Source organism: Cupressus sempervirens, chromosome 2, assembly GCF_028749045.1.
Source record: "Cupressus sempervirens isolate cs-2001-9-10 chromosome 2, ASM2874904v1, whole genome shotgun sequence".
In the NCBI taxonomy this organism is placed as follows: Eukaryota; Viridiplantae; Streptophyta; class Pinopsida; order Cupressales; family Cupressaceae; genus Cupressus; species Cupressus sempervirens.
Window position 1 is genome coordinate 435,945,910 of NC_143119.1, and position 24,714 is coordinate 435,970,623.

General features: G+C 35.6%; 1 protein-coding gene across 15 annotated transcripts in view; it reads right to left on the reverse strand.

Moving 5' to 3' along the window:
- Window positions 1-22,259, reverse strand: part of LOC149572950 (vacuolar cation/proton exchanger 3-like) — a 77,550-nt gene extending 55,291 nt beyond the window's left edge. For 4 of the 15 annotated variants that reach the window (XM_089814081.1, XM_089814075.1, XM_089814071.1 and 1 more), the window contains exons 1-8: window positions 21,823-21,893; window positions 21,599-21,700; window positions 20,462-20,564; window positions 19,860-20,135; window positions 19,441-19,508; window positions 19,312-19,340; window positions 10,520-10,716; window positions 10,204-10,416 (exon numbers count right to left, since the gene is read on the reverse strand). In XM_089814081.1, the coding sequence (XP_089670207.1) occupies window positions 10,204-10,416; window positions 10,520-10,716; window positions 19,312-19,340; window positions 19,441-19,508; window positions 19,860-20,135; window positions 20,462-20,539 (861 nt within the window). In that variant the 5' untranslated portion in view covers window positions 20,540-20,564; window positions 21,599-21,700; window positions 21,823-21,893. Of the gene's footprint in view, window positions 1-10,203; window positions 10,417-10,519; window positions 10,717-19,051; window positions 19,106-19,311; window positions 19,341-19,440; window positions 19,509-19,859; window positions 20,136-20,461; window positions 20,565-21,538; window positions 21,701-21,822; window positions 21,894-22,014 lie in introns of those variants that run through there. The other 11 variants (XM_089814070.1, XM_089814069.1, XM_089814066.1 and 8 more) reach the window with 8 other exon arrangements.
- Window positions 22,260-24,714: the final 2,455 nt, after the last annotated feature.

Sequence of the window (24,714 nt, forward strand, 5' to 3'; positions counted from 1 at the left end):
ATGTTGTGATCACAGCATTTGTACTTCGTATCCAGCCAAAAGATGGCTGGGGCACTCACTTTAGATAGCGTATATCACATATTTTATGCCTTTAGTATGTTATGTTCTCATTAAAAAACTGAATATTCTGTATGCAACTTGGTTCATTGTTAATAAATTGTCACGTTAAGCAGTGTAAATCAGATTGCCAATCAACTATGGGACAATTTAGCAAAACTTCTCACAGTGCACTACATTATTGTGCAAGATGTCCACATTAAACATGATCGCAGACTAAAATGAAAATAAATTTTACAAGAAAATGTATTGTCAGAAAGAAGATAAACAATCTTCTAAAAGATAAACAATCTTCTAACCAAAACTGCAACAAAAGAGGCAAATGCCATACAAACCAAAGGTGGTAGAAGGATACAAGATGGTTAAGGAGTGGACCAGGAATCAGACAGTCTAGCAGGCTGGTTTAACAACAGGAATGATATAAAAGATTGCAGACTAAAATGACAATAAATTTTACAAGAAAATGTATTGTCAGAAAGAAGATAAGCAATCTTATAACCAAAACTGCAACAAAAGAAGCAAATGCCATACAAACCAAATGTGGTAGAAGGATACAAGATGGTTAAGGAGTGGACCAAGAATCAGACAGTCTAGCAGGCTGGTTGAACAATAGGAATGATATAAAAAAATTCCAAGAGTCAACCGATCATAATATTCCATCAAGGGAAGTACTTATAAAATGTAGTAGCAATGCAAATCAAGAGAATGCCTAGGTCCAACCCAACCATGATCAAAGCTGAATCCGATCCAAGGGAGGGCTTAATTAACATCCCAAAACTGCATGCCCCCTCACAAGTCAAAAGTGAAGACTGGACAGAAATTGCCAAGAAATTACCACAAAAAACTTAACACTTGTCAAGGAAAACGTGTTAGTGCTTAATCCAATAATAAAAAAAACGTGTTAGTGCTTAATCCAATAATAAAAGGCTCAAAATACTGCTGAGAAAACCAGAACAACAAATTATAATCAATCAAGTAAAGATAAAGTAACAGAAAAAGTATACTGCAAAGAAACATGATGGCTTTAAATATTGATGGTTTAGTAAAGGGATTATATCCTCATTGTGGAGGAAGACAAATGTAGGAAGGTAGTACCACCCTCACCTTAGAATTGTGTGCAATAGACACATGGATATTAAAAGTGAAAACATGACAGCATCATGCTCAGATAAGATATAGTACATGCTATATATGGACTCAGAGAAAATATCAAGAAAGAAGGCAAGAACCCTTTGTGTCCTAAATGCACAATGATAGGTCACACTAATGCCAATTGCCCAAACACTGTTTTCATGGTGTTGCCAACTGATAGGGTATCTATTCAAGAGGATGGGTCACACACTAATGTCAATTTCCTAAAGACCAATTGCATAATGTGGCTTTGCATGATGAACTGAAGGATCAATAAATCTAAATATGAACTCAAACAAGATCTCAAGAAAGAAGGAAGAACCTTTTATGTACTAAATGCATGGTGATAGGTCACACTAATGCCAACTGCCAAATGACTTTTCATATTGTGGCTTTGCATGATGAGCCAAAAGAGAGATCGATCTATTTTGAGGAGCAAATTTTGTGGCACACTTGGCTCACATAGACCCAAGTCATTGAAGTGTTAAATATGAGCAAGAGTCAACAGAATTGAAGGCTGATCTGACCAGGTATGAGATAAAAAACAGAGAGAAACAACCTTAAGGGAAGAGTACTACGCTATTTATAGCAAGGCACCCTCTATATCAAAGCACTAGCATTGTCAACACTCTTCAGGCCCAAGTGAAGCAATAGCAATCTAGTGGGACAACTTCCTTAGGTTCAAAATCAATTGGAGCAGCCATGCCTCTAGAGGGGGTTGCAAGTTCTTAATTAAGGTTAATAAATGTAAACCCTAATCACAACATCTTTTCATTAATAAATTGCATGTTTAATGGCATCCTAGTTTTGTAATGTCCCCTTTTGGAACATAACTTAATTTATCCTAAATTTCTCAATTAGGGTTTGGATTGTAATGTGCCTTGATAGAATTAGTTATTCATCTTATTAGATTTAAGTTATCTGTACAAATTATTATCATTCATACCTACCTTATTACTACAATTTAATGAAGAAAGGAGTAGGTGTTATCCAGGTTGCCTAGGTAGCAACTTCGCAATGGATTCTGTCAAAGGTACCCTATCTTGGGACAAAGATCCAAGACCTAGATTTATACAAGCCCCATGATCCATTGCTTAGATTTATACAAGCAACTCATTGGAAACATTTTAGCTCCTTTCTTCTCAGGCCATGATAGTAATAAGTTTTGAGCATACGTATATTCATTTATAAAACAAAACATACATATATTTGTAATTATAATTAAATTATTAACACACGACTGTATAATATGATCGCTTACTATTATGGATTTCACATATTATATATATATATATATGTCTGTCGGATTATTATTATTTTTTATTTTATTTTTTTTATTATATAAGATCATATGACGGCTATTTATCCTCATATATGCTGGCCATGTATTCCCAATGGAATTCAGATATAATATGGACTGTAGATATAGATCAGTATTAACTCATTAATAAGTTACAGCACGCTAACTTGCTGTCACTGGATATTTGCTAGCAATAAGCATAATTCAGTCCATATGTCTGTATATTCCTTTCTGAGCTCTTCCTCCAATATATTATATACTCTCCTTCAATGCCTTGAGTGATTGATATGAATAACTATAAATACATTTTTTCATGATCAAAGAGTCGCCTTACATGAGACATGTCTCATGTCTCGTGGGGTTCATAACCTTCGGTGAAGAAACTAAACAATATACTAATGCCAGTCTATTAGTTATTTTGGAATATCAATCCTCTTCAATTATCCGCCACTCTTTTATAAGTACTATCACTCCTAAAGTAATTATATAATCATCGCACTATCTTATAATCAGATATATGCTACTCGACCCTCTCTAGTGATAAATCCTTTGACTGATACAGATCGATTAGAATCCATGGCTAATCATTCAGCATTTACCAGTACTCAATTTTCAGACTGTGGTTATTAGAGCAGATGCTTCCATTATTGAACATGGCACGTGCTGTGTATACGGTCCCTCATGTATCCGAAAATTCTGAGAAATACTTTTCCTGAAGATGGTGGTACATTCTTCACAAAGATTGTCGAATGTCATTTTCAAGACATACGACTATGAGAAAGAACGGTGATTCTCAGGCTTACATCTGTTAAAAAAAGAACAATTATGAATTTAAAAAGAGCAGACACATCTCTTGGTTCAAGGTTTTCTTTGGTTTTGAGACTCATATATTTGTTGTTTTATGCATATTTATAAAGGCGTGCTTGGAAGCGGTAAGCACTGAATTTATTTTAGAGATAATTAGATAAGAATTCAATGCAAGAATTGTTCTCTACCAGACTCGAGCAGACACAATATCGTAAATTGTGATGACACATAACGAAGTATTCTGAAATGTTTTGTTCCAGACGCATCATCTCAAGTCGGAGGTTTTTAAGGTCATGTCTGTATATCTTATATTCGTTATCTCTGTATGATCAACACTTGTATAAGCACTGAAAACTATTGTAAGGAATTCTTGTTTGCTTAATGATCAGTACATATTTGATTGAAACATTTAATATATTACTTAATTATAAAGCAATTAATATATTATTTAATTATGTACTTACATCGATCTATTATTATATACTTTATTATGAATGGGTGGATATCACAGGTTTAATGTTGGTTATGTTTGGCTTAGATGTTGTGACTCAAATCGTAGTCATGAACAATTGGGCAAATGATTGTTTCTTGACTAACTATTGTTGGTCCTACAAAGAACATGTCCAATGTCAAGCTCAGGGTGTTATTGTGTCAGGCAATTATCACTACATATGTAATAAAACAGCTAATTTTTATATTGTTTTGTATTTTGCCATGTTGTTAAATTGGCAAAAAAATAGCGCAGTATCTCATATTAAACATCCAAACTCAGAATCCATGTCAAATTGCTTATCGGTTTGTGTAGGTAGCGCACCAATTTTCCCTCTAGAATCCTGGAGATGGTTATCATTGAACCCAAGAGATTTCGACACTCAAACTATTCCAAGTCATTTCTACAAAATTCTAGATGAAGCCTGAATTGTGAAGAGGTTTCTAAAATATTTTGACCTCCAAGAAGACAATAACACTACATTTTATTTTTTTCATCAATTTTAGTGTCAAAACAGCACTACAATGGTAGAAGGGGCTTTTTAAACCTATTCACCATTCTTTGGTCACTCAAACAAATAGGGAATGAAGAGGAGAATTTTCTATCACATGGCAATAGCCAACAACCCAACATTCTCTCAATTTATATATGCTCTTGATTTATATTAAAGTTATATGAAAGATATCGACTTAGATAATTAGTAAATCTACACAAATGTTGGGCACTCCACATAATTGAACAATTAATATATCCAAGTTATACAAAAGATGGAAATATTTATATGGAACAATACCAAATAATTAATTAAAATTGTCAATATTGGTTATAATAAGGATACTAATATAAATGATATATAATATATTATAATTAATGTGTATTATATGAAAAACAATATTTAGTATTAACAATTATTATTTATTTTACAAAAAACAATATGTACTATAAATTACTATAATAATAACTATTTATTCCATATAAAGTTCATGCATTATTATTATTATAGGAATGAACATGCTATTTAAGAGATTAACTTCATTCTTGCTTGCTTGCTGGTTTTGTTTATCATATGCATGATACGTACTACTCTGAATATCATTCTTGTTTTAAGCTACAAATATTTATATGCTATGAAATTTTAATATTTTTTGTATGGTGTACCTAACCCCTAATAGTGTTTGGCTGTGCACTGGAACACCATACCCATGTACTCGTATCTGATACCAATTTCATTACTTAAGTGTTTGTTCAATGGTTATGGCATAATTATACTTATTTTCTGCAACTTGTATTTGTGCCAACATAAGAATTGATAACATACAATATGAAGCAATTATATTCATCATCTTGCTAGCTAGAGAGAATGTTGTTTTACATTGACACATTTGATGTTCAAACTCATTCAATGAATGTAAATAATGATTCTTAGCATGACAATATATGGAGAAAACAGTGCGCGTATAAGGATTTGGTTTGGATGATGGTTGATTAGATGGCTTCCATTAACATCCCTAACTATTAAACACTAATAATATTATTATAAAATAGACCCGCCTCCACAAAAACGCGAAAAAAAAAATTGATCCCAAAATGAATTTATTTTCTCGATAGAATAGACCCGCCTCCACAAAAAAGCAATAAATAAAAATTTGGTCCCAAAATGAATTTATTTTCTCATAACACAAGTCAAGCAGCCCAAAAAATAAAAAATCATGCAATACATGATGGCTTTACTAATAATATACAAAAACTGACCCAAAGGAACAAATGCAACCAGAAGACAACTCCAATTCTATTCTAATTAGCAAATGTTTCTGCATTTTTAATATTTTTCCAACATAGTACACAACAAGCATTTTAGAGTTCATAAAACTATACAACTTATTAAACATACTCACATGTATAACTAGACACTTCTGGCATTCCCAGAGTTGGTCTGAATGCATATCTACTGCTTAAGTGTTTCCATCCTCAGGAAACCTAATATTTTTGCCTGAAGGATTTCATCTCTGAATTACAGCTACTGAAAGTTGTCCAACCAATGAAAACAAATGATTTATGTTTCCAAATTTCTGGAACATATCCCTTCTCTTCCCAGCAGAGTACAACTCTAGCTCTCCTTTCCCAGCATGCCTCAATCACAAGCATGACATCCTCAAATCAAGGCAGTTCCAAGTAGTTACTTGGCTACACGTATGACTTATGTCAAACCCACCATGACCACTTGCCCTCATCATATCAGTCCTAACTAACTGGAAGTAATGCCACTCCTATGCTCATAAACTGATCTCTAAGAAACTACTGACAAAACATTTGCTTCCTACTTAACTACAGACAAAGCACTCCCACAATGTTGTGAATTAAATAGGATACAACAGATCTGCTGTTCCAAAAATTGCCTGCCCACAAACAATGTAGTGTTGAATTTCCTAATATCGTTGGTCTTTCAGATGTACATTCCCTGCAGCAGATTCTTCCAACTGGCCTGTTGATGAGAGTTTTGTGACCACTTCAATGGGCAGTATGAAGACACTTAGTATTCCAAGATAAAACACCAAATATTAAATCCTCTATTCAATAAGGAAGCTTAGATATTATATCCTCTTTTCTGAGATGAGCTAGGACCAGATCTCCAACATCAAAATTGATTTATTTCCTTTTCATATCAGCTCCCTTATTGTACTTGATGGTATTTCCCTCAAATTTCCTTTTCACCTGTTCATGCAAACATGCATTGCTCTTGCAAAATCTTCGCCATCAGCACTCTTTGTCTCCATTTGACCCAAATTCCTTAGCTTGTACACACTTCTAGGTGCATACCATACATGACCTAAAAGGGACTCATACCTGTATCTATTAGGAGAATCAATATATGCAAGCTCAGCTCATGACAGCACCAAATCCCATTCTTTTGGATGCATACTTGCTAAGCTTCGCTAGATGTTTCTAAGGCTTTTGTTGACCACAATTATTGGACCATCAGTCTGAGGATAGTAAGCTGAGCTGAAACGTAAATTAGTACCCAATTTCTTTCATAGAGTTCTCCAAAAGTGTCCTACAAATTTAGTGTCTCGATCAGAGACTATACTCCTACGAAGTCCATGTAGTCTATCTCCTTGAAGAAAAATTGCCAATATTTGTAGCATCACTTGTTTTTGTACATGGAATGAAATGAGCCATCTTAGAAAATCTGTCAACCACCACAAATACTGAAACATGCCCCATCTTGACTCAAGAAAACACCTATAGCAGTCCCACTGGCATCACACTCAACTTGAAAAGGCTTAGTAATATTAGGTAAAGACGAGATAAATTCTTTTGTAATCTTCTTCTGAATAATCTAGAAACTCTTATCAACAGCTTCAGTCCAATGAAATGTCCTTTTATCTCCCTTAATTGTATCGACTAATTGTGCACAGATCCCAATAAATTTCTTATGAATTTTCTATAGAAACTAGACAATCCATGAAAATTTTTATCTCAATGATACTCTTAGGTGTAGGCCATTCAATCACTGCCTTTATCTTATCCTTGTCCATCTTTAGTCCTTCTTCAAAGATGAGAAATCCCAGGTAAACCAATTTTGTCTTCAAGAAAGTACACTTCTTGAGATTGATTAGCAACTTCTCTTAATGCAATTTGTCTAATACCATTCTTAAATCCCTAAGATGGTCTACCTTTGATTGACTATGTACCAAGATGTCATCCAAGTAGACTATGACAAACTTTCCTGTGAAATCTTTAAGCACATCACTCATAGGTTGCATGAAAATGCTTGGAGCATTAGTTAAGCCAAATGGCATAACTAGTCATTCATAGTGTCTATCATTTGTTTTAAAGGTTGTCTTCCACTCATCGCCTTCTCCAATTCTAATCTGATGGTAGTCACTTTTCATGTCTATTTTAATAAAATATTTACCCCACTTAAGAAATCCAATAAATCATCAATTTTGAGCAAAAGGAGCCTATATCTGATAGTTATTTTGTTGATTGCTTTGGAATCTGTGCACATTCTTCAATTCACATTCTTCTTAAGACTCAAAATGATTAGAACAGCACAAGGGCTTAAATTTTCCCTCGGATTGATTTCAACTTTCTTCTCCAAGTGGTTACATCTACCCTTGCTTTCATTTTTTCCCAATGAAGGGAATTTGAAATCAACTTGCCACTATCATATCAGTTTCTAAGCTTTATAACTTTCGATAAGTGTTAAATCTTGTTAATGATTCCACTCCTTTCTAACTCAACCGTTCCTAGGACTTGACCCTCAAAAGAGCACGACTTATCCCAAAGTTGCTAGGACTTATCTCACTGGCTTGAGATTCTAACACTGCCACTAAACAAAGGCTACTTGAGGCAACTACTACTACCACACAAAAAGATGGAGTGATGGTGTGAAAACCGAACAACAGGAGCAAGATCCTAAACCATTATACAAGGGCAATTATCTTGGACTTGAGAGAAGGAGCTCTACGCCATTTCCACAAATTCACCCTTAACCCTACCAATTAAATATTGTAAAGTCAGTCCAATTGCTACTTATAGTTGAGACTCAAAAACTCTGCTACTTTCTCAACTATTGTAAAAGGTATGACTAGCATCTTTGCAATATCTTGATGAATGGTAGCACCCTTGATGCGTGAGATACATGACTCCAAGAAATCCTCTACAAACTGCTCAGGCTCATAGCTCATACTCAACAATATGTAGTCAAACAGCACAATCTTTCTTTACATCATATTATCATCATTTATCATCTTCATACCAAAATTGCATGGTAATTGCTCCATCTTCTCAAGGTCTGAAATCTGACATGATGTTTCTTAGACTTTTGTAAACCGCTAAAAATATCTCTTTCAAGTATTGCAGAGTGCAAATGCTGACATATGATCCTGTTTATAGAGAAAATTCCTTTCCTGGTGTGAGAATTCACTGCTACTACCTCAAATACAAGTCACTCAGTTTGTTTACTTCTGTTTCTCTTTGTTGTCTTTTTAGCTATTATGCTGGCATTTCCAATTCTGAGGCTTCTTGCCATGTATCTCCAAGTGATTAACATGTACCTTGAAATCTAGTGCTTTACTTTGTTACCACACAAACATTGTGTGTGTCTCCACTGTAGATTTTATCTAGGGTTTAATTTATTTGTGTTTTTGCAAGAACATGTGCGTTGTAGGGTTTGAAATGGGAGCACTTGCTGGTCTATTATTTGGAATTGAGATTTCATCTCATTATGATGTTCTAGCTAGATTTAAATCTAGCATGCTACTCTGAAGATACAACTTTGTTCCAGTACCCTAGCTCCTCCAAATCACCATTATTGTGTCTTGAAAAAGATCTCCCCCCTTTACTTTCATAGGAATTCTTAAAATTTCCTACATAATGCACATGCTACCAGGCTAGTTCTGATATCACTATGGTAACATCTACTAATAGCATGCAGAAAATATCCCATAAAAACAATTGCAACCACATTACAAACCCAAAACTACTCTACTCAATAGACCTTTTTGTATTTTATTAAAATTTCTTCAAAACAGTACACATGCAGATTGAAGTTTTTTAAACTACAGCATACTGAACACACCCAAATGCTGAACTGGACAACACTCGTATTCCCAATGTCAGTCTAAATGCAGGTCTGCTGCTTAAGGGTTTTTATCCTTGAGAAGCCTAACTTTGTGCCTAGAGGGTTTGGTCTACAAGCCACAGCTGCTGAAACACAAAATCCAGCCAAAGAAAATAAATGATTTTTGTTTTCAAATTAATTAATGTGTCCCTTCTCCCCTGCCCAGTGCATGACATCCCTTAAAAGTTGGAAGTAAACGGAAAGTTAATTGACAAATCTAGTTAATCAAATAGGCAGTTAAGTCACTAATAAGCCCTTAAAATAAAAACAGTTTCAAACAGTTACCTGGTTACAAATCTACCTTAATTTCAGTTCACTACAGTCTTAAAATAACTGACTGCATTGCCTCCTCATTCCCATTCTAATTCACTCAAAGAAACTATGTTGATAGACCAATCACAACCTAATCGCTGATAGAACATCAACTTCCAAGTTCCTACCTAACTGCTAACAAATACTCCAGAACATTCACACAGCACTGCAGATTAAAAGGGAATTTACATAATATAATTAATGCCACATAAATTGACAAATCAATTCTCTTCTATTATCTCGAAATAGCTATTTGAGATAATAATCAACAAAGACAAAAAGTTAAAAATGGTGTGATATAAGATAGTTACTGTAGTAGCATATAGGAGTTCTTTTCTCATGCTAGACTAATACCTTACTTTGCATATGAGGTTGTGTGGGATTCCACATTTTATAAATAGGAGAACCGAAGGCAATCAGGCTTAAACAGATATTGAATTGAACTACAGCAAGTATATGTAAAATAGATGAACAACTGACCTCGTCTATGGGATCATAAAGATTTCTATGACTCTTCAGCTGGAATACAAGATAAAATGCATATGCCACAAGCATTATACAGCTGCTAAACCTAGAAAGAGCTAATTCAGATCGTCCAAAATGCCGTTCTGTGTGGGTAAAGTGTAGCACAGCTGGAAAAAGTAGGCCCATCACTGCCATCAATAGCAATCCTGAGTTGACAACAGCAGCAGCCTGTAGAAAGAATATATGGTAAATCACCCTTATCCACTGCATGAAAAAAAAAACTGTTCCAAAGCTCCTAAACTTGAGCATTTTAAAATAGCCTTCTGTTCACCTTGTTAAAGCTTTGCTCTTTCTTATGATGAACAATGCCACCCATGAGGAAGGCACATCCAAGCACAAGCAACATATTTGATAAAATAGAGCCAAGTAATGACTGTTGCACTACTCGAATCATTCCATTTTTTAAAGCATAAATTGAAATGATCATCTCTGTGGCATTTCCAAATGTAGCGTTCAGAAGTCCTCCAACTACAAAAGAGAAAAAATCGTGTCACGTCAATATTCAGGAATTATGCCGCACATAATGTAATCAATCAATACAAAAAATATTACAAAATAGTAAAATGTCAATAAGATAGGTTCAATTAAAATTTTAAGATGCTCAACCCAACCAAGAAGAAAATCAAAAGCAATAGAGTTGGTAGCAGCTGGCTTTAGCAGAGGATGGAAATGGAAATAAATACAAAAAACAATATTCAACATATTCCACCCTTTAAAAATGATTCTGGAGAACTCAAGTAATTGTTTCCAAGGGCAACTTAGTTCGACAATTATTCCAAGTAAGAATGAAAGCATAGACTTCGGGGTAAGGAGTTATTCTCTATGATTTTAAAATAGACTCATCAATACCTTCATATATTCACCAACTACTGCCATAAATTTTCAATGTTTGACTGTGTCTGGAAAATTTCTTGTAAAATAAACTTTAAAATTCGACAAAAAATCAACCGTAAACTCAATGTTGCATATGAGTTAGAATAATATATCTACTGCCTAAAGCAGGGGTAAAGTCTTCAATATACATGAGTATAGAATAGCATTGTGTTTGCTTATGTTTATAAACACATAGTATTTACATATGAAAATGCAGATAATACAGTTACACATATGTTTTTCAACAGACTTACATTTGCGGGTTCCTTTCTAAATGTCATTATTGTTGATATTTATTTAGATTTTTGTAAGATATTCCAAACATGAGTCACTAAACAAATTCAACCAATTTTGGCATGTTGTGCATTCCTTGGGAGGGGAATAGTGGAGGGAATGCATTCAACATACCCCTAGGATGTAGGAATTTCTAGGAGAGTTTCATTAAAATCCTGGACATCAGGTGTATTGACTGCAGAGCTCTTCCTTAAACAAGCAACAATGCTGTGTTGTGGCCTTGAACTACTTCAAACACCCCAAAATGGAGTCAAGAGAGGGCTCTAGACCTCTGAAACAAAGTTGCACAAAAACATAGCCTAGGAACCCAAAAGAGCACAACTAGGTCTTAAGCACAAAATCTCCAAATACTAGGTTTATGCCTTGAATGGGAACCTATAAGTTTATAGAGGAGTGGAAAGGTTCCAAAATACTTATCCAACTCAAACTAGTGGGTTGATCTGCCTATCTTATTCCCAAACGTCATGGATGGCAAAATTCCCTTTTAGGCCTAGGAGCCCCAATTAGCCCTATCAACGAGGTAATTAGGTCTTAGTTTGAAATTACTCCAAAGCATCCAGAAAACAAACTCTAGATATGGATACCCTTTTGGAAGAAGTGTAAGATTCCAAACTTCCAAATTCCAGACTGGTCAAATGACCCCCTTACCAAAAATGCAGCAATTTCCCTTATTAGGCCAAGTTGCTTGGGTTTGTGAAGGAAGTACTGAATACATCCATCCCCCAAGTGCCTGCAGCACTTCAACACCTGTTGTCCTCCACCAAACACATAGAGATGTTTGGCCTAGGGCTTGCTAGCAATATTAGAAGCCTTGCTTTCCATCTCCCATCCTTTAGGGACCTTATTGTACAACCTCCTAACTTGCATTTTACCAAGTGGCATGAAATTTCCACAGTGGGAATGCAAGTTAGGGCATCATTCCTAAAACTAGTCACTAAATGGAGGGTTTTGGTGCACCCGAAAAAGAACTTCAAATAACTTTAGTTACAAAGCACTTCAAACCCTCAAACCAATTACATTCTTCTACTATGATGTTCCAAATTCCAAAACAATCGGTTATTCACATGTGCCAATCCGTACCAGTCCGTACATTATGAAAATGCAGCATTTTACAAGGAGAAATGGGATCTTTTATTGACTCAAATGGCAAAATTGCATTCTCTGTCTTCCACCTGCTTGAAAGGGCTATTTGAAGACTTTCCCCAACCATCCCAACCGATATTCAAAGGTTGTGACCATTGGGGAGTGTAAAAGTTATCAAGCCACTTTTCTTGCATTATGCAACTTTTGGCAATTTTTACAAATTGTGCATTCTAACCCATCTAGGACTTTTGTCTTGTGCCCTAGGGTCCTAAAACATATAAGAAAATCTTTTAAATACTCCTAACCTATGCTAGGTCTAGAATGTGCCCTTTGACCATAGTCAAAACCCATGGTTTATAAAGCACCAAATGCGGACTAGGTCTAACAAATAGGCTCAATTTATTAGGAAACTATAACTACCTATTACATTTGTCTCTTAGGCACAAATGCCCTTGAGTAGAACTCATGTAGAGTTAAAATAATAGATGCTATGGAGAATGGAGGGTTAGGTGCTCCTGCACCATGTACTAGGGCACATGTCCAGCTGCTTGCCCCTCAAACAGAGCATATAGGAAGGAGTCAACTCATTTTGGATCAACCCACTTTGCAACAAACTTTATCATGCTACAATCTTTGCTTTAGTCAGAGGCTGCTTAAAGCGCATGATTTTTACCAAGAAGTGGTTTATATCAGCATATGTTAAGACCCCATTGGAAATTTCATGAGCATAGCTTCTAGCTCCCAACGAAATAGAAACTAGAAATTAAATCATATTTGATAATATCCACTATATTTTTGTTTGTATTTCCATTCTGTTAGGTTATTTTTGTTCACACTTATTTATATTAATGTTTAATAATAATTGTAGTTCATAAAGCCTTAAGTTGTTCTCCTTCACAATGTTGATCAGGAGAAGCCCACAATGGATTGTATATATGAAGGAATGGGTAGGTCCATAAAGGCAATTATATCCATTTATGATAAGGTTGAAGATAAGAATTGTTCGGTGCGGGACATCATCATTGATCAACAATGGCAGTTTTAGCTTCACAAACCCACACATGCAGATGCCTATTTCCTAGATCTGGCATTCTGATTTCATCCAAATTTTAAGGTCAAGTAGAGGTTTTGTGTGGGATCTAAATGATCATAGAATGGACGGTACCCAATCCTCAACTTGAAGTAAAAACAATATTTGAGACAGATTGATACAATTGCACAAGACATATGCAAGATTACTTAAACAACATTGCAACCATGCAAGTCTATTAAGAGCATAATTTAAGCTCAAAACATTAATTTTTGAATATCACCTTTTCTATGTTTCTGTTGAACTTGAAACTCAAGGATGGACAAGTATAGAAAAGATATGGTGCTAAGGTACCAAATCTTCTAAGGATTGCAATTGGTATCTTCATCCAACCACGCAATGCACCAAAATACTAGTATGTTTGAGCACATTCACTCAAAAAAGCACAACGTGATGTCAATCCAAAGGTTGAATGATCTTGTTCATGATCATTTAAACATTCACATTTGTCACAAAAAAAATATTGAGAACGAAATTATCTCCCATTACTTTAGTAGAGATTGTTCCACACCCAGATTAGTTTACTGAGGTTGAGGATCTCATCTTCGACAAGGAAGACCATCCATGCATGGGTTGAGCAAATAGATCTAGAGGAAGAGGTGGTGCCCACACCATAGGAGAAGATTAGAGCACAACTACAGTCCTTAAAAGTTGGGGTTGTCGAGTAATAGGCAAATATCATGACTACATCATCATTGAGGACCTATCTCCAAATTCCTAAATAAGGCTTGTCATGTAGCTATGGATGTTCGCACAAGTGATGTATGCCGCTCTAAGCCATTAACCTGTACTTTTAGTTTTGATATTGTTTTGATTCCATGGATTTCATAATTCATGAATTATGTTTACACTTGACAATATACGTAATACATCCATATATAAAATATAAATGTTTTTCCTTCAGCTCAAGAGTGATTGATGCAAGCTTCTACGTACAATCAAAGCAATTTCTCTTTTGATTAATTCATTGTTAAAATCATAACTGAAGTGCTAATACTTCAATGAGGCCCTCAGCCTACAAGAAATTCTACAATTCATGAAGCCATGGCACCCTAAATTCAACACCTTAATAGAGATTTTTGTTAATACTCATGTTTGTGTGAGACTTCCCAACTTGTCAAAATGCATTTTTGGGGCATTTACATTCAATAACCCAGGCTCTTCCCCTTTGTATTAATTGGAGTGAATGCTTGGATCAGCCAAGATCATGTTGTCTCTGCTATTTCTTCTAATTTCTTCTATCAATAACCAACCATTGTTCCACCAGCAATGATCCCACTGCCTCTCAAATTCCAATTCTCAACTACCTATTAATATCCTTCCCTAGACTCAACATCCTCAAAACCCAAACTACACAATTCAAAGTAAAATTTGTCATTCTCCATACACTCCAAAAAATTCTCTATCACCTTGTTCACAACTCCTCCTCCCTTGATTTCCCTCTAGACCCTTTTCTCAATAAAATCAATGACCTCTTCACTAATACACTTCCCTTTATCACAATGACCTCTTCACTAATACACTTCCCTTTATCACAATGACCTCTTACACTAACACAATCCCCTTTATCACCACCATTTCAAATTGTCACTACCTTTAGAAGACCCAACAAGTACATATGTGGCCAAAGAAAGTCCCAAACATAATAACAATGAGAGACATCAAAACCAAGAGTTATCCCCGCCTTCATTGATTGCATGTCTTCTCTACATGTTCCATACACATCGAGGTCACCACCATCTATTGTGGTTAGTAAAAGTTCAACTACCATGTATGCCAACCAAAGAAATGATGGGTGGCAGTGTCATTTTAAGTGCATGAAGAATACTGTACCTTAGGTATTTAATAATCATTTTATAGGAATGATATTCTGCAAGATGCTATGATATTGCATGTGATCCTACCAGTGAACCTCATGGACGCTTTCCCCCAAAAATTCCTCAATGGCCCCACCACAAACTTAGCCTTCTGCAAGAAACCCAGAGACGTTCCAGCATTCTTGGCACGTTGAAGGGACAACACCAACGCACCTCAAGCATTCATCACATCAGCATGAAAAAGTAATTTACAAAAAACACTATTTTTACTACATTCTTTGGTTCTATTTTGAACCCTAGGGGTATGTGGGGCCCATCTATTGTCTTGTATTCGTTCAAAAGGCCTCCAAACTTTATTTATGCTCACATTTTCAAGCCAAAAAGGAGCGACAAGTAGCAAGAAGAATAGGAGAAACATTTTTCAAGCAAAAGGTAAGGTTTCTAACTGAATTTTTTTTTTTTTTTTTTTTTCGAATCAATATTCATTGTTTTAAAGTTCTTAGTTTTTAGTTTTACATTTCTTGTTGTTTCATTTTCTTTTAGTTATTTCATTTCTAGATTCTAGTTGTTTTATTTTCTACATTCATTTATTTTCTTTTACAATTTAAAATTTCAATTTGTTAAATTTAGAGTTTTATTTTTTCATTTTACAATAGGGCATAGACTGAAACTATATTTCAAAAAAAAACATTTTAGGAAATTAAGTGTCAAAATGAACTCCAAAAGTCAATCAAATTATGAACCTAGGCATGATGATGACACCAATGAGGGGAGTGAGCATGGATCAAATCCGCAAGGGAAAACTAGTTCCATTGGTAGTGCACCACCTGCTAGTGATTGCCCCTCCACACTTCTGGTAGAGCAGGCTAGGGGTCCTTAAGATTCCAAATCTCCTCTCAGACAGTTTGTAACAAGTATAGCAGTCCCAACGTCATCAGGTGGTGGCACAAGGAAATGGAAATGCAACATTTGTGGTACAAAATGGTTTGGGAGCATCCCTAGAGTTAATGCACACTTCCTCTTTTGGCCACGAAAAGGTGTGGGAACATGTGATTTTTTCGAGCAATACATAAGAATGTTTATGGATTTAATTGTGTTACTATTTTTGCATCAACATTTCGGATCACACTCTGTGATCCATCATCAGGATGAAGAAAGATAGAGAGCATGAATGATGGCGCATAGCAGACTTAGCTATAAAAGGTGGGGGGAGGTTGATAGAAACAAGGTCAGAACAAAATAAGCCATAAAAGGGGTGGGGGGAGATTGATAGAAACAAGGTCAAAACAAAATAAAATTAGGAACAAGCAATAAAGACCAAACATCAAAAGCAACAAAACCAATAAGACGAAAGAAAACAACTAAACCTCAAACAAGGAAAGAGGAACAACTAAGATCAGCATTTCAGGTGAGAGTTCAATGAACTTCGGGGTATTTCAAACGGCTTGGGAATCGCAATGCCTGACCTTGTCTCGTAGGCAACAAATTCAAAGTATTCAGATGCACGAGTAGAAAATACAGGGGCAACCACATATTCCTAATCCTAGATCGCATCAGAGTGACAATATTATTAGGGGCAGCCTCAGAATCTTCATCCACTTTAGTGCTATGGCTCAATCACAACAAGGCAAGGGAAAACACAAAGTGCAAACTGAAATTAACCCTATAGCTGATTTGTTTAAACTTTAATCTTCACCTAAGAGAGCAAATAGAGGATTCCATTGGTAGATTCTTTTTTCTTGATGATATCCCATTTCATGTAGCTTTGTCTCCTTATTATAAGAAGATGTTGTCGATAGTGGTGAAGGGGGTAGGACCATCACTTGTACCACCATGTGAGCACAAATTGAGGACCACAATCTTCAATGAAGAGTATGCCAACATCAATTCATTGATGGAGACCATGAGGGCATGTTGGGAGGAGTCTAGATGCAACATTATTATGAATGGATGGACGAACATTAGGAAATATCCACTCATCAATATCATAGTTACATGCTCAAAGGGCCCATTTTTCTTAGAGTGGTTGATTATTCAAGGTGAAACAATGCTGATTTTCACTTTGACATCCTTCAAACAACTATTGAGGAGATTGGGCCACAAAATGTGGTCGAAATAGTGACAGATGCAACATGTTACATCCCAATTTTTGACTTGATTTAAAATGTTCATATAGTCGTTGAGGTTCACATGAAGTCAGTGGACAGTTAAATTTGTTATAATCCTGTGGAATGGTAAGATGGTTAGTCGTTATAATTTCATATGAAGATAACATGCTAGTTGATTATTTATCATGAATTCATGGAATTGAAAAGGCCCGTTATGATTATTTATGATTAATAACTTGTTATATAATTTAATTGAGGAGAATTTCCTTGTAAGGAGCACGTCAAAGGGGTGGAAGCATTGTCAGAAAATAATTGGGCAAAGGAGCATTGTTAAGTTTTCAGATTTTAGGTCAGAGAAGAGGTATAGTGCAATAGTGGTGAATAATTACTTGCACATTATGTTTTGGTGTGTTTCTTATTCACCACCCAACAATTATAACATGTATAAGATGAAAAGGTGCGTCTTCTAAAAGACATGACACTTCAGATGGGGTCAATTAAGCTTTCCCATTTAATTGAATTATCATATAATAAAGTAATATATTTCATATTATTATTATATTGCCATTAAATATGTAGCCACTCTTGGCTTACATTTGCATATTTAATTATTTATTGTTGATCTTTTCCATAAAGACCACAAACATTAACACACCCTCTTGGACTTAAGAAGAAGATCAACCAATAAATCTCAAGTCTCTAAAAGACCTCAACTTCTCTATCTTCACAATTGGTAGAGGTACCAAAAACATAACTTCAATAGATCTCAAATCTATCATATATCCCATACATCATCTCATGATGTAAAACTCATATAGATCTCAAAACATCTCAAAGTCTTCATCATATGCTCTTAAGTATTAGTCTCTTGAGTCTAACTAACTCAACCAAGATCAAATCCATGATATCAAAAACATTGGCCCAATATAGTAGCTCAAATGTAAAGTTATTCAGGTTGTTATCATTCCCAAAATATTTTATAGAGATATCTGTTTGGACAATTGATATCATTCCCAATGGATAACAACCTGAATATCCATGATAAATTTGACCAACCTTATTATTAGTCTTTTGTCTTATTATTTAAGTAAATGTTATATTCATTTTTCACAGGATTCAAGAGTTTTCAAGAGAAAAATTCTTTCCACATCCAATTTCTAAAATACTTTATCATTATTTGCTTCTCTATTATTTTGATTATTTAAAAGAAATCAACCAACAATGAATTTGATTAACTCCCAGAAGCAAGCCACGAAATAAAATTAAAGAAAAAACATTGTTCTACATAGTTTTCTGATGGTAGTTCTGATGGTAGTAAGTGGGGAGATGTGCAAAATGGGCATAAATTTGGGGACAGAGGCAGAACCGCTTTGGGGGGACCACAATGATATTCAAATTGAGGTGAACTACCTTCAAGGCAAAATCTACAATGTAACATCTTCATGAGTACCCCGTGAAAAGCAAATTAATTTTCACAAAGTTAAAGGTTGCAATCCGTATGTGTGGCATGTGCCATAGCAAGCAACGCAGTGGCCTACCTGTCAGAGGTGGCAGAAGTGTCTGTGGGGGGCATTTCCTCCAAGTCCCAAAGTCTCAGAAACGTCCCCATATAGGGCATGCAAGGCATGAGTCAATAACTGACTGAATAGGATAAAGCTTTGCCTAGCAAAGCTTGTAGCACATATCCATTGCCTACTGATTAAATTGTATGGGAATGCGACTGGGAAAAAAAAACATGTAGAAAAATTCTACACACTGCTTAAGCTATTCATCAAGCAATAAAATAATTGACTTTTACCTGTGGGACCGGTAAAGAATGCAAGCTGCCTGCACATGAGAACCAAAGGCAAGCATATCAGCAAATGAAATCATTAATGTCGACGACATATAAAAGTGTGAAAGCACTTCTCAAGAGTATGTCTCTTACTCTGTTGCAAAACCCAATCGCTCTGCCAAAGGTGTTATGCCTAACAGACTGAAGAAGAAAACCCATCCCTGCAGCATATATTATACTCAGATTAGAGACCAGGCAGCTTATAACATTCAGGCAACGGGGCAAAATGCTTGGATTGCATATGTTTTCTATTACATGGACCACAACAAAACGATGCTTTTTATTTGGAAAGTGTATCAATATGCAAAAGTTTTTTGTTTTTTTTTGCTGTAAAACATTAAAGAGAATATGCAATAGTGTTTTTTCTGCTGTAAACCATTGTCCAAAGATTCCTCATTCAATCACAAATTTCAAAAATCTGGAGGATAAAAGCCATGGCAGTTCTTCTTATGTTTTAGGTTTTGACCATTAACGAGCAAAATATCAAATGACTAATTCCAGTTCTCACTTACCCGTTTCTCTTCCCAGGAATGAGCCAATATAGCTGCAGCAGGACCAAAAGGAAGCAGCAAATTAAGTTTGTTTTGCATTATCACAATACTTATACTCCTCCATATTCGACTTTTGAGTCTTTCAATTGTCCACATCTCTGTAATATCCCCCAACTGTCTATTAGTATTAATAGCTGATTTCGATTCAAGATCTTTGCTATCAGCATTTGAAAGGTTGATAGGGATTTCATCCTCATGTTCATTTTCACTTTCATACTGTGTCAATCCCATTCTCATCTGCATGAACAACACAGAAAATACGCATGACTAGTAACATCAAACAGACATTTCACTGCCAGCAAAAAAACATTTCCACAAAGAAAAAACTTGAAACTGGATGCTATTACAAATGTCATACAAACAATTCTAATTAATTCAAAAGACAAGAAGGAATGACCAATAAATAATTCAATAATTATTGACCAAAATCAATTATCGAATTAAGCACCCGGAGCATTTAACACCGTAGAAGAAAATCCATTGAGTGAACAAATTCAAAAGCTCCTAGAACATAATTTCTCACTTTTTGCACCTCGTTAATTTACAGAAATTCTAAGTCTTACCTCAATCTGATGATTCTGAACTAAATTTCTCTGTGTTGAATTGGTGACATCCATTTCTTTGGAAAAAATATCAAGCATCCCATTCCAATTATCGGCACACACACTGCCAAACATCCATACCAGTTGTCAAATACTAACCAGCTCATACTAACTGCCTCTAAATAAAGATGCAGCCTATAATTAACATTAGACGATGAAACAAATGCCACTTCCCTCTATGGTACTAGTTTCACAACAATAATCACATGGTAATCAACCAAATATCCCAATTCACAGAGGTGGTTAGATAATGTCTTATTCAATGAGCCTAAGGTACATTAAAAAAATTTGTGTTTTGCGTCTCTCCTATGATTTATTTCATCCATTTTTTTTTAGCGTGCCGTTACAGTAAAAATGCTTGCAACTGTTAATAATAATTTCAATAAGCTCGTCAAGAATATATTTCTTTTCAAGGAAGAGCTAGAATCAGCACAACTACATTTGAGTTTGAAGTATGATGTTGATGGCTCTGAAAGTATATTTTGTCCTCCCCAAAGTTAAAATGGCCACTAAACTGGAGAGTTGGATTCAACTTAATTTGACGTCGACATGAAAAACTCGGATCTTATTATTTTTTCTATTATAAATGATGTTACATTTTTTGCAGATTAAATCAGTGCCCTATAATATGTACCAAATCAGCAGTGTCCAATTAAGGTGGATAATTTGAAATCAAAATTGAGAAATCAGAGTTAGCCTATAAAGTGCCCGTCTACACAGTTAATATTGAACCGTTCAAAATTGATGCTTTCAAATAAAAGGTCTTGCCAGGAGTTTCTATTACTGTTCAAATCTAAGTATTTCCACCCGTTTCTTGCTAACGAAATATTGCTGTAGCACATAACAAAAATGATAAGACTGCTAAAAACTTGTGGAATCAAACCCTAAAGTCGGGGAAAACGGAGTGTCGTGCCAGAACAAAAACTGAACAGCCGCTAAAATTCTGCCCTTCTGTCCTTAAAGTCACTCACAGATTGAATTGAAAATCCTAGTTTATTGTACAAATATCTTCTGGATAATTTTTTACTTGCGTTATACCAAGTGAGAATAACTCCAAAGAAGTGTTTCGCAAGTATAAAACTTCAGAAGCCCCGCTACCTTTTCACGTTTACTCCCAACACAGCCGGCCATCAATCTCGCACTTGCCCATCAACAGTGTGCAACTCAAAGATGCACGAGATAAATCCCAATGTCGGAGATCTGAGGAGACGATAGTCCACAAAGGCCGAACGAAGACGTCAGACTAAAACGCACAAAATAATTTCATTAAAACTGAAACTTTTGATATAATGTATGGAGGTTTTGAACAACTGTAGTAATACCTGAAAGCGGTGTAGCGTCGGCGTGGGGGGTAGATGGAACCGATCTAAAATGCGCTGAAATGAAATGAAATGAACGATTTTAATAGATGGGGCGCCTATTTAGGAAGAAATTGAGAACATCAGTAGAGAGGTCTGACTAGGATTTGAAAGATTTGACGGGATGTTTGTGTCCGTAATCGTACTAGTACTTACTTGCACAGGGGCCAGAAAGTTTCTCATCCTGGTGTTGTTGTCCCGTTTATTGGTGTTATTCTTAATTGCACGCCTCACGCTTCTGTTATCTTTGAAAGTGATTCAAAACAAAGAAATTGGAGGAAGCTTCGTGGAATACGCGTCATTGCGGATAATTGTTTTGTGTGCACTACTGTTGAAGTAAGCTTTACCGGAAAGGCCCTGCTTTATGCAACACCTTGATGTGGACCCTTCTCCGCACACATCACCAAGAGATTGTATTATGTGACTTAAATAGAAGAATGCACATGGAAAGGAATCTAGAAATGTGTTAATGTTGTTTTTTCAATTTTTTTATACGGTTATTTTTAGAGATTAATTGTACAAAGGAGAGCCTTTTACATAAACTTTCTTTTTGTTCTATAGTGTCGTGGGTGTGTTGTAGAGTAGGGTCTTTTTGGCACGAAGTATTAATTTTCTATTAGTTGAACACACAACGTGGTCGTTTGTAGGAATCAAGTTTAGGCGCTTAGGGCCCGTTTGGTTGCTAGAATACAACTAGAATAGGAATTGATAATTAGAATATAATTTGTTTTCTTTGTTTGGTTCATGGAATAGGAATAGAGAATAGGGTTACGTATTCCTGTTTGAGCTCCAAAATGAGCTTTTGTCCATTCAAAAAAATACTTGTAATTGGCTTTTGTCCATTCCATTCCAAATTCAACTTATCCAAAATTGATAATCTGTCAGGTCCGGTCCGTGGTTGGAAACTCCCACTTGTTATTTTTTTTCGTCGACTAAAAACTCTCGCCGTTTCGGTGTTTATGTGGGCTTTCCTCTGCATTTGCATTTGTTCATCTTCAGAGGTGTTTAGCTGGATTTTATGTGCGTTTGTCTTCATCTTCAGAGGCTCTTCCTCCTACTTTGCGGCCAGCTCTGTCAAAGGTGTGTAAAACGTTTTCATCAGTATTGTTTTTAGGTTTTTTTTTGTCTATGATTCTTGCATGGTCTGTGTTTTATGGATTGCAATCTTGCGTTTTATGGTGCTAGGTTTGTAAAAAGGGTATGATATAATGTCTTTGCTTTCCATTTATCCTATAATTGTTTCAGATTGTATATGTGTTGTTTCCAATGCAAGTTTATTAGACTTCTTTTCTCTACAAATAAAGACTAGTGTGAGAATCAACTTAGTGGAAGAGTGGAGGATTGGCCTTCTACAATCTCAAACATCCCAACATAGAGGCATGCCAACAATCCTGTGAACCTATGAGCTCTGAAGAAAAGTCCGCTATTTCCTATTCAAATCTGCTCCTTTGTTTGAAAGGGGTATAATTTGTAATCCCTATTTGTAATCACTGTTTAGAAATACCCTTTCCCCTTGCTGGGATGAAACGTCTAGCTTTTCACTGCCACCTATTTTCCATTGATCAGAACTCCTTTGTAGACCACTCTGAATCGTCCCACAAGTATCAGATTGGAGAAACTCTGAAATCTATGGGCGGCAAAAAATTGTTAGAGGGTTTGTCTCTGACCGCACACAGCAGGTTTCTCATGAGAAAGCATGTTGTTGTTCAAGTTAGATGAGGGTCAAGTTACCTCTTGATTTGCTTAACAGATGGGATGTAGGCAGTCAGTCTGACTTTTCAACACTTAAATTGCCTTGCCTCTTTTTAGAGAAGGTTAGTATTGAGAATGTTGAACACATGAGAAGTGCAAGAAAGGGAAGCCCTTTTGTCAATTCGCAACCTACCTTGGAAAGTCTGATGTCGCCTGTAATAAGGGAGGAAGCAAATGAGCTTGCTCATATCACGGGCATTTGCTACTCTTATGAGGAGATAGCTTCATATACTGCAGACTGAAAACAGAGTGTTGAAGAAAGCTATGGAAGAGTTACTTACCATCCCCATTATCTTTCCAAGTTGAAAATTTTGGGCTTCTCAAACATTCTCCAATCAGGTCTGTGGCTTCATTCATTCGTTCACCCAATTTTATTACAAGAAAGGGGGAAAAGAAGACTATGCAAATGATTGAAAGCCCAACCAAACTTGTACATGTTGAAAGCATTAAATTGAATGTGAATAGAGGGAAAGGCTAATTGACACGCTAGTTCTAGTCCTTTTTGCCCACGCAATTGGAAGAATTAAAATACAACAGTCCTGTCATTTGGGATCCTTGTATGTGTTTGCTTGTTCTTCAATCAAGCAATTAGAAGACGTGCAAAATCCAATGTTTTGTACCTACCTTCCCCCTCGTTTTCCCTTGTCGAGCACCATTACGACGTCACTGGAGTACACAAGACAATACCCTTTAATCGACTCTATACTGTTTCACATGCCCATTTACTATATCTGTTAAATGAAGCTCAGAATTAGTTAGGTGGGGACTGATATCTCTTTAACTAAAATTTTAAATCGGGAGCATACTAAAACTTCAACTAATGCCTAGTAACATAGTACACTACCTACCTCAACAGACAACGAAAACAGAAGCATCTCAAATGGTACAATTCAAACACCCAAAAGTATACTTCAAAAAATGACCAAATATGTGCATAGTTAAACAAGGACAACAACAACAAAAATATGCTAGGCTTGCAACAGTCTTCATATTCATCAAACTGATCTCTATTTCAGATATAAAAAAAGAACAGTTTAATGATTAATCTCAATACACATTCCACAAATAAGATGTAAGCATGTACCCAACTTGAATTATTGAACC